The sequence below is a fragment of the Erpetoichthys calabaricus genome, chromosome 6 (genome assembly GCF_900747795.2).
Source record: "Erpetoichthys calabaricus chromosome 6, fErpCal1.3, whole genome shotgun sequence".
NCBI lineage: Eukaryota > Metazoa > Chordata > Cladistia > Polypteriformes > Polypteridae > Erpetoichthys > Erpetoichthys calabaricus.
The window spans coordinates 145100591-145112291 of NC_041399.2; the positions used below are offsets into that span (position 1 = coordinate 145100591).

Genomic DNA, 11701 nt, shown 5'->3' on the forward strand with positions numbered 1-11701 from the left:
TGGTAATTTCGCTGATTAGCTCAGATGCCTTCTTGGTTTCCAATTTATTTTTCTGAGAAAGATATGAAATAATCGGTCCTCTTTTTAAAATGCTTTCAGAGTTTCCCAGATTATGCCTGCAGAGACCTGTGGGGATGCATTTCTCTCCAGAAAATAATCGATTTGCTTGCTGTACAGTGCTCATCCGGTAATGACAAGGGGTTAAAATGCCGCCTTACAAGATAAGTGTGTAGGAAATAGTAAGTTAAGCACCATAATCAGAAGAACATGGTTGGAGATAACAATGGCATCATAATTACATGATTTGATAATGAGCAAAAAAATATTATCTGTGAAGTAACAATGTTGAACTTGTGAGACGAAGGAATATGCTCTGAGGTTAGGATCTAAAAAGCTCCATGGGTCTGATAAGTTCTGATCCATTACAAACTGCAAAAATAATTACACAGCATTATGTTTTTGTTGCTGTAGCTGAAAGACCTATCCAGGTCTGGATTTAAAACACATCAATTATATACTTTGCATAATTATTAATTGGTTTGTTACAGGAGAGATCTTTTTAAGTGGGTGGTAATTACAAGTAATAAACGAGGATTAAAATGCAGTGTCAAAGAATCAAAAGCTATATTGTCTATTTTAAAGTTGAAATAACCAAAGCACATTTTTTAATGTAATTTTCTTTCTTAAAATGTTTCTGAAGCATTTGCATTTTTCTGATTTATACTGCTTTTGTGGCACTATGCATAGGATTTTACTCAATCTTAAAAAGTAATAGTATACAATAGCAATTTTTTATCACCAGCAATCAGCACCTGATTACTAATTTGTTTGCTTCAAGTGCAAATATAAAGTACACTATATGGCCAAACATATTTGCACACCCCTCCAAATTATTGTTATTAATTATTTTAAATTAAAATTAAAATTATTAATTAAACATTATTAAGGAGTTTCAACCACCCCTGTTGTTAAAAGGTGCATAAAATCAAGTACATAGCCATGCAGTCTCCAGTGACAAATATTGGCAATAGAACCGGTCATACTGAAAAGATCACAGATTTTAAACATGGCAAATTCATAGGATGGTACCTTCCCTGCTCAGCTGTATTATTGTGAAATGGAAACAGCTAGGAGCAACAGCTCAGCCACAGAGCATGGTCTCCCAGTCCTGAAGTGCATAGTATTGTATGTTAAAATCACCTGTGCTCTGTTGCATCAATAGTAATAATAATTAGTTTTTCAAGATACCCAAACTGTTTTAAATAGACATTGGGGAGCAACTTCAACCATCAGAAATGTTGCAGAATCCACCTGGAATAATGCAATAGCGGCAATTATTGTGCCAGTATGCTCACCACACATTAGCATGTAGGTGATGAAGGGATGAAAGAGAGACAGAAAGAGACCATTTGAGACAGGGGATGATTAGAGGGCCAGAATAGACAAGGCTATGATAGGCAATTTAGCCCAGACATTGAGGTACACTCTGTGGTTTTTTTTTTTTTTTTTTTTTGAAAGATGCACAAGGAATTTTTATTATTACAGAGAGTGTCATCCCAAGGATTGTACCATTTTTTTTATTTTTATTTTTTTTCCCTTCAGCACAGTGCCCTCGTCACTGCACTAGGGTATTGGGATCCACAGACAGACTGCAAGGTAAATGTCATTTACAATAAGCCTTCCAATCTGTCCCTTAATTAATATCCACACAAACTGTGGTATAAAGAACTCTGACATTGGACTCTGGAGCAGTGGAAACATGCTCTCCAGAGTGATGAATCATTCTTCACTATCTGGCAATCTGATGGAAGAATCTGAGTTTGGTGGGTTCCAGGAGAATGCTACGTCCTGGACAGCACAGTACCTATGATAAAGTTTGGTAGAGGAAGAATGATGGTCAGGGGCTGGTTTTCAGGTGTTAGTAGTAGGCCTCTTGGTTGCAGTGCAGGGAAATGCAAATGCATACAAAGACATTTTAGACTGTGTGCTTCCAGTGTTGTGGCAGCAGTTTGGGGATTGTCCTTTTCCCTTCCAGTATGACTATACCCCTATGCACAAAGCCAGATCGGTAAAGACATGGTTTGGTGTCGATTAACTCAAGTGGCTTGCACAAAGCCCTGACCTTAAGCCTATGGAATGCCAGTTTTGAGCCAGGTTTTCTTATCTGACATCAGTACCCGACCTCACAAATGCTTTTTTACCTGAAGGGTCAATGTTCTCCACAGACACACTTCAAAATCTTGTGGAAAGCCTCTCTAGAATAGTGGAGGCTGTTGTAGCTTAAATAGGGGTCTAACTCCATATTATTGCCCATGGTTTTAGAATAGAACGTCCAACAAGCTGCTATAGGTGTAATGGCCATGTAGTGAATTTCAGTGGAGTTAGAGATTCTCTTTGAAAGCAGAGCGACTTGAACATCAAATCATTAAAGCAAGTTAAACCCAATTGGTATATGTCCTAAATGTCCTTTGTAGTGTGGAAGGAGGGACATCCTTGTAAAGTTTTATGTTTGTGTGTGTGTGTGTGTTTATTTATTTATTTATTTATTTATTTTTAACATCACAATGATGATTGATAAATACTCAAATTTTGTTGCATGTTAATTTTTTTTTTAATAAATTATTGATAATGTCTTAGCTTCCTTTTCACAATATGTGTTCATAGTGGTACGATTCTTTTGCATTACATCCCATATGTGACAGGCAGCTTGTTTATGTTCTTTGATTCTGGAGCTCTTTTCAGAGGGTCATTTGCTGTAAATCATTTCAGAAAAATTCCTTTTAAAAATGCTTACGGAAACTTAATTGTTCATTTTTGTTTTATTTTAGAAGACAGATTTCTTTGGAATCTTACCACTATACTATATCATTTCCTCTAATCTGTGTATGAAAATAAGGCCATGGAGTACACCAATATCTATAGATTTTACTTGACATTTCCTGCTTTGCAGCTTGCATGTCTCTAAAATGTTTCCTTTTTGATCTTTCTTAATTCACGAGTACACATTGCAGCATTTGGTTTTCATTTTCTCAAACTTTTCTTACAGATTGGTATGGTTTTTTGACATTTTAGATAATCTTAAGTGTGCTGTTTTTTCACAGGCTGGCTTAAGTTAAGAATTTATTTCAAACAGCACTGATAGGTGTAACAGTTTAGTAGCTTACATGTTTAAATATAACACTTTGCTCTGCCACTGGTAATTTTAACAAACAAATATTATGATAGCCTTTAAAGTTCACTGTATCAGGAATATGGCTTAATTTGCTTATTTCAGCAAAAAATATCGTCAATAGTATTTTGGTAAGTAAATATAATAGTCAGTCAGTCCAACGCGCTACATCCTAACACAGGGTCATGGTGGTCTGCTGGAGCCAATCCCAGCCAACACAGTGCACAAGGCAGGAACAAACCTGGGCAGGGCGCCAGCCCACCGCAGATATAATAATCAATATTATCAAAATATTAATTTGCCTTTTGTGTTTTTTGCTTTGTGAGTTTCTCAGAGAGGTTATGCTCTGTGTGTGGTGCTTCTGCTTCATTTTAAGCTGCACAAATAAGCAGGGATTGAAAAAAATGAAGCTAGCTAAAAATGAGTAATCATCCTCAGAATCTTAGTCATCCTTGAGAAATGTGAGAATAGAAGGCATCAAAAAAGATTAAACAGTCCCTCAATAGTGAAGAACATTTAATGCCATTTATTTTATTAAGTTATTCTCCATGTTTCACCAGTATTTTGCAAATTTTATTGAGCTTAAGAACAGCATTTGTTTATAAAACAAAATACAATCATAAAATAGTATAACCTTTCAAAAGTAGAAAATGAAAATGCAATAAATCATAATGAAGAGTGTAAGCACCACCCATAACTGGCTCAGTTAGCTGTGCAATCAAAAATCTCATTATTAGATCCGTGCACAAATTAAAATATGTAAAGAAAAGCAGAACCGAATTAGTGAGTAGCGGAAATATATAATTTTAATATCTATTAACGTGATCTAGTTTTTATATACAGAGGTTTGAATGGTAATTGATTTTTTTGATCTTGATAAAAATATATTGTAAATAACAAGCTCCAGTTAACCCGTTATGCAGTAAGAGGTTTTTGGCATTATTGAATACCCAGAAATAAAACAGTTACTCCTTTGTTGTAATAAAAGAACTGAAAATGGCTGAAGAGTAGCAAGCACGAAACTTTAAATTCTATAATGTGTATGATTAAAAAACCTTTTTTTAGATGAATATCAACAGTAAAACTGTTTGGGAATTTCTCTCCCAAAAAAATACATTATGCAATATATAACCAAGACATTGTATGATGCACAACCCTGGAGTTTCTTTTTTGCCTTGATCAGTTTGGATGTCATATCCCATAGCAAGTTATACTCTGTGGCACAAGGTGTCCCCTGTTTGGAACCTTTTATTCTCTTGCACCTAAACAATCTCTCAAAATGAATATTGCAGCCACATTTTTTATTTTTTTTGGAAAAATATACATGTAAGTACAAAAACACTCTATATAACTATTGTTGAATAATTATGCACTCTTTCAAACCTTTCATTTCAAATTTATTTTTCTTGCCAGTTTTTTAAACAATTTAATTTACCACTAGACACATAGGAAGGTTACATTTTGTACACCTGTTTGGGGTTTTTGTGCTGCAATTCATCCATCTTCTCATGCCTTCTATTGCAGTTGCCCTACAGAGGTTCAATGTGTTATTTTTTTGCCTCCTTGTTGTTGCTTTTTTCATACATATCTGGAAAATACTAAGTAAACACATACATTTTCGTACCAGCTTTTTTCAGTGCTGGGTTACGGGGACAATGCCTTTGCTGGTAACCCTAAGCACAGAGCTAGTCATACAGACACATATAGCTAAACCAGTATTTCTCAGCCACTTTTGATTTGCAGGAGGTCATTGCCAACTCGTGAACATATGAGGCTTGTTCACACTATAGTCCACCCCCCACTTTTTCTTCACAGCACCACCAAGAGGATAAACACAGCCTTTTTGTCCCATTTCTAATTGACCTCCGTTCAGTCTCAATGACCTTGTGGCCACTGTTTTATTTCTCATTTTGTATTCATGCTTCTTTCTCCCTTCCTGGGTTTGAGTGGTGTTGTTGGGGGAGCCAGGGGTGAAGCAACCATGATTAGAAACAGGATAAAAAAAATACAGTGCACCCGGAAAGTATTCACAGCGCATCACTTTTTCCACATTTTGTTATGTTACAGCCTTATTCCAAAATGGATTAAATTCATTTTTTTCCTCAGAATTCTACACACAACACCCCATAATGACAACGTGAAAAAAGTTTACTTGAGAGGTTTGCAAATTTATTAAAAATAAAAAAACTGAGAAATCACATGTACATAAATATTCACAGCCTTTGCTCAATACTTTGTCGATGCACCTTTGGCAGCAATTACAGCCTCAAGTCTTTTTGAATATGATGCCACAAGCTCAGCACACCTATCCTTGGCCAGTTTCGCCCATTCCTCTTTGCAGCACCTCTCAAGCTCCATCAGGTTGGATGGGAAGCGTCGGTGCACAGCCATTTTAAGATCTCCCCAGAGATGTTCAGTCGGATTCAAGTCTGGGCTCCGACTGGGCCACTCAAGGACATTCACAGAGTTGTCCTGAAGCCGCTCCTTTGATATCTTGGCTGTGTGCTTAGGGTCGTTGTCCTGCTGAAAGATGAACCGTCGCCCCAGTCTGAGGTCAAGAGCACTCTGGATCAGGTTTTCATCCAGGATGTCTCTGTACATTGCTGCAGTCGTCTTTCCCTTTATCCTGACTAGTCTCCCAGTTCCTGCCGCTGAAAAACATCCCCACAGCATGATGCTGCCACCACCATGCTTCACTGTAGGGATGATATTGGCCTGGTGATGAGCGGTGTCTGGTTTCCTCCAAATGTGATGCCTGGCATTCACACCAAAGAGTTCAATCTTTGTCTCATCAGACCAGAGAATTTTATTTCTCATGGTCTGAGAGTCCTTCAGGTGCCTTTTGGCAAACTCCAGGCGGGCTGCCATGTGCCTTTTACTAAGGAGTGGCTTCCGTCTGGCCACTCTACCATACAGGCCTGATTGGTGGATTGCTGCAGAGATGGTTGTCCTTCTGGAAGGTTGTCCTCTCTTTACAGAGGACCTCTGGAGCTCTGACAGAGTGACCATCGGGTTCTTGGTCACCTCCCTGACTAAGGCCCTTCTCCCCCAATCGCTCAGTTTAGATGGCCAGCCAGCTCTAGGAAGAGTCCTGGTGGTTTCAAACTTCTTCCACTTATGGATGATGGAGGCCACTGTGCTCATTGGGACCTTCAAAGCAGCAGAAATTTTTCTGTAACCTTCTCCAGATTTGTGCCTCGAGACAATCCTGTCTCGGATGTCTACAGACAATTCCTTTGACTTCATGCTTGGTTTGTGCTCTGACATGAACTGTCAACTGTGGGACCTTATATAGACAGGTGTGTGCCTTTCCAAATCATGTCCAATCCACTGAATTTACCACAGGTGGACTCCAATTAAGCTGCAGAAACATCTCAAGGATGATCAGGGGAAACAGGATGCACCTGAGCTCAATTTTGAGCTTCATGGCAAAGGCTGTGAATACTTATGTACATGTGCTTTCTCAATTTTTTTATTTTTAATAAATTTGCAAAAACCTCAAACTTTTTTCACGTTGTCATTATGGGGTGTTGTGTGTAGAATTCTGAGGAAAAAAATGAATTTAATCCATTTTGGAATAAGGCTGTAACATAATAAAATGTGGAAAAAGTTCCTGTGAATCAAGTTCAAACTAAGGGTAATTAAGGGAGAATGTCCACACCTGTAACTTTTTTGATTGTAATCTATGTAAATAGTCAATTTAAATTCTTGCAGAACTGCAGTGACTTGGCTAGATACAGAGCCATGGAGAAAGCAAAAGAACTGTCAAAGGACCTCTGAGAAAAGGTTGTTGAATTGTATAAATCTGGAAAAGGATATAAAAAGATATCCAGAGATCTGAAAATGGCCATCAGTGATGTTCAAACTCTGATTAAAAAAAGAAAAGTGGAAAGTTAGGGGTTCTGTTCTTACCAAGCCATGGTTGGGTAAACCAACCAAGATTTCAGCCACAGCTGTCAGGATCATTTGTCGAGATGCCAAGAAAAAGCAATAAGCCACTTCAGTTGAAATACAGCCTTCTCTGCAAACAAGTGGTGCTGCAGTTTCAAGATGTACAATAAGGAGGTACTTGAACAAAAATGTTAAGTTGCAAAAAAAAAAAAAGGCCTTTACTTTGCCAACACCACAAAACAGGCTGATTACAGTATGCCAAACAGCAACTAGACAAGCCTCAAAATTTCTGCAACAAAGTCCTTTGGAGTGATTAGACCAAAATTGAACTTTATGGTCACAGCCATTAATGCAATGTTTGGAGAGGACGCAACAAGGCCCATTCCGAAAAGTACACTATCCCTACTGCGAAGCATGGAGGTGGATCTCTGAAGTTCCTGGGGGTGTGTGAGCTACAGCAGCCCAGGTAACTTAGTGAAAATTGATGGCAAGATGAATGCACCATGTTACTAGAAAATATTGGATGACAACTTGCATTCATCAGTCCAGCAGCTGTGCATGGGACACACTTGGATCGTCCAACATGACAGTGATCCAAAACACAAGGCCAAGTTAACCCATCATTGGCTACAGCAGGAAAAACTGAAGGTGCTGGAGTGGTCTTCACAGTCACCTGACCTCAATGTCATTGATCCACTTTGGGTAGATCTCAGATGTTCAGTTCATGCAAAACAACCCAAGAATTTATGACACCTGGAGGCTTTTTGCCAAGAAGAATAGGCAGTGCTGCCACCAGAGAAAATCAAGGGCCTCATCCACAACTATCACAAAAGACTACATGCCATCATTGATGCCAAAGGGGGCAATATAATAATAATAATAATTCTTTGCATATATACAGTATTAAGGGAAGGGTATGCAATCTCATTAGTTTCCTTATTGTTTTGTTTAATAGTTGTGATGCTATATAGTTTAATTTGATTTGCATTAAAAGTAACTGAAATGTGTTTTGCCTAACCAGTCATCTTTTCTTTAAAGTATGGTACATACAGTATCTTAAAAATGATGAGCACAACTGTGTGTCTGTGTGTGTCTGTCTGTCTCTCATATATATATATTATAGGCATAGGAAACTAAATTCACACTTACTTTTCTGTTTTGTATGGGACTGGAGACTTTATATTGGAGACGTAATTGAAGATTCCTGTACCAGAATAGACTGTTTTGGGTGTTTTTAAGACTCCTTTTAAATTGCAGGTCCTGTGTTTTAGGTAACAAGGGCATATCTGTCATGTAAGACAGGTCCCCCACCTATTTGAAAATATGCACCTGGTAGGACAACTGTGGTAACTGTCATTGTTTTGAGATTACCCAACACTTTCTGTTATTTAGTGAAAATTAATAGCAAAGTCCCTTGATGTCTATAGAGGTTAGTGCAAAGTTGCATAATAAACTAGTTGCCAAAGCTGTGATGTTATCCAGAAGATCCTAGTTGAAATGTGTCAGAGATTTAAAATGTTATTTTAGTTGATTTTCTCTGTGAAGAATACTTTAAAATTGCTGCCATGTCTAGATGTTTAGGCATTTCTTACTCCTATATTTTTTACATACTGTGTTTTTATTGCAAAATTGATATGCGATTATCAGGTTTTTTTTATTTGGTGCAATATTTTTCCTATGAAAACTAGAACTTTTTCTGAATATGTAACCTTGTAACTTTTTTTTCCCATTTCAGGAAGAATGTCACCATGTCTGCACAATCAATGCTTGCTGAAAGGATTGCAGTTGCAAAACAACTTTTGGGAAGAACAGAAAATCTCTCCTGTTCACAAAAAGGGGGCATAGAAGGAAGAACTAAACTTTGTAGCAAATTAAGAGCTGAACTAAAGTTTTTACAAAAGGTGGAGACAGGTAAAGTGGCAGTTAAGGAGTCCCACCTCCAGAGTACAAATCTGACTCATCTTAAAGCAATTGTGGAAACGGCTGAAAGCCTGGAAGATATTGTAAGTGTATTACATGTATTTACATATATAGATCGTTTTGGGGAGAAGCAGACACTAGTAGTGGATGTTGTAGCTAATGGTGGTCATACATGGGTGAAAGCCATTGGGAGGAAAGCAGAGGCACTGCATAACATTTGGCAAGGAAGAGGACAATATGGTGATAAGAGCATTATTGAGCAAGCTGAAGATTACATTCAAGCAAGCAGACAGCAGCCTGTGCAGTATAACAATCCTCATATAATCTTTGCTTTTTATAATGGAATCTCTAGCCCCATGGCAGAGCGGTTAAAACAAATGGACATTTCAGTTCGAGGTGATATAGTTGCTGTGAACAGCATAATGAGTGATGTGATAGAATTGCAGTCAAATGATAGCAGCAGTGAGGAGGATGAAGAGAACGATGAAAACAGCACAGTTCCTGTAACAAAAGTGGATAGAGACACCATTGTAGCTAGCTTGGCTTTTCCTATTGACTTCAAAGTTGATGTCTGTAACAGGGTCAATCTGGACATTACAACCTTAATCACATATGTTTCTGCACTCAGCCATGGTGGATGCCATTATGTATTTAAAGAAAAAGTGTTAACGGAACAAGCCTCTCAAGAAAGACATGAAAGGGTATTTCCTAAATTAGAGGACTTCATGAAAGGAAAAGAGCTCTTTGCATGCCAGTCAGCTCTTAAAGATTTTCAGACAATCCTTAACACATTAGGTGGACCTGGGGAAAAGGCACGGGGTGCAGACCTTCTGCAGAGAATCCATATGGTACCCGATGAACCTTCTGAACGTGCCTTAAAACTGGTGGCAAGCTCCAAAGTTAACAGTCGCTCTGTCACAATTTTTGGAACAGGAGATTCTCTTAAAGCCATTACAATGACTGCTAATAGTGGATTTGTCAGAGCGGCTGCAAACCAAGGGGTGAAATTTAGTGTATTTATTCATCATCCCAGGGCCCTTACAGAAAGCAAGGAATGCAAAGCAACTCCTATATGAATATTTCATCATACAGTGGTCATTTTTCTTCTATTATCTGAAAAATTCTTATAATTGTTAATAATAGAATGTGCAACATGTCAGAAGAACATTCAGAGTATTGGACAGCCTTTAAAATGTACTTCAGCACACAGTCTGCTCAGAGTAGGGACTGAAACTTTAGTTTGTGCAGTTGAATTGAAACTTCTGAAAATTCATATGGAAACAGGTGAATTGTCATAGGAGTAAATAATCTCACATGAGCATGTTAATGAGAACACACAGGTGAAAATTGAAATGTGTTCCTCTGTGTAAAGTCACCAGTTGATAATATGCTAAGGAAGTAAATGTTATGTGCTACTTTCAGTGTAAGAAAAAGATCCAGTTTTAATTGTTCATGCCAACAGAAAGCAAAATCTTTCATTTGTGAGCTAATGGCTAAGTGGAATGCATATGGATAACTACCAAAGAATTTAAGATCATCTTCGCCACAGTGGAATGCTGCATTTCAAGGTGTGATATTTATCAAATGTCTATAGCATTTCTGCTTGTAAGAATAAAAAGAATAGATTATCTGGAATGTTTAATTTTATAAAAAATGTTTGCACTAACAAATACAGATTTTCAAATTGTTGTATTTTTTGGTCTGATTTACTATATTTTTTGCATTGATTTTGCATGGAATTTCTTTTGTCTCACATTGTTGTTTGTTTTGCTTTTACCAAACACAAGCCAATGACAAAGGTTATTAGTCTCACATAAGAACATAAAAAATTTGACAATTTAGAGGGGACCATTTTTGCCATTAGTTTTATCTATCTTTATGACTTAATACTGTTAAATATAAGCACTAATTAGAAAAAACATTAATTTAGCCTGTTAAAATAAATCCTGACTTACTATATATGTGTGAGGAGTATCCTGTTTGTATAAAAACAGCATTAATTAAATAACAGATACCCCTTAGTAGAGATAATAAAAGTAACCCTTCCTCAATGTCTAAAAATAAGTGTACAAATAGGAAAGCCTCAGACCCTAGAGACAGGATGGTATCTTGAATAAACTTGCAGGTACAAGCACTGTTGGAATCTACTGGACAATAAAGAGAAGTGAAGTAGTAACTGATATTCAGTAATTAGTAATATATTTTTTGCACTTTTTGTTGTAAACAACAGTATAAAAGATGTACAAAACATTTTGAAATGTTAGTGATAAATTTGGAAAGTGAAAGACTTCGCTGAAGGGAGCTCCCTTGGATATCTAAACATGACTTCTGGACATTGGTGACTGAGAATTGAGATGCTGCTTTGCAGCCAGTAGATTTTGGGTTCGCTTCTTGCTTCCTCCATGTGTGGAGAGTGCTTTGAGTGTTGAGAGAAGTGCTATATAAATATAAAGAATTATTATTTACAAAGTAATTGTGACATGCTCAATCAAAATTTAGCGAATGCTTCCTTAGGTACATTTTTAGTCAATTTCAGATAAACTTTACACTACCACTGAAAAGTTTTGAAACACCCTAGGTTTTATTGGAGCTTAAGCCGTTCAAGCCCAGTGAATAACCTGAAATAGTACAAAGGTAAGTGGTAAACTGCCAGAGGTAAAAAGAAAAAAAAGAACCTCTTCACAGTTAAAAGTGACATTTGCTTGCTTCGATCACTGTCCT

The 11701-nt window shown here is 37.3% G+C and overlaps 1 protein-coding gene across 1 annotated transcript in view; it reads left to right on the forward strand.

The window, feature by feature from the left end:
* The window catches only part of c6h7orf25 (chromosome 6 C7orf25 homolog), a 28469-nt gene extending 17591 nt beyond the window's left edge, over window positions 1–10878 (forward strand). The window contains exon 2 of the mRNA XM_028793055.2: window positions 8796–10878. Within this exon, the coding sequence (XP_028648888.2) occupies window positions 8809–10056 (1248 nt within the window). The 5' untranslated portion in view covers window positions 8796–8808 and the 3' untranslated portion in view covers window positions 10057–10878. The remainder of the gene's footprint in view (window positions 1–8795) is intronic.
* The last annotated feature ends 823 nt before the right edge of the window (window positions 10879–11701 follow it).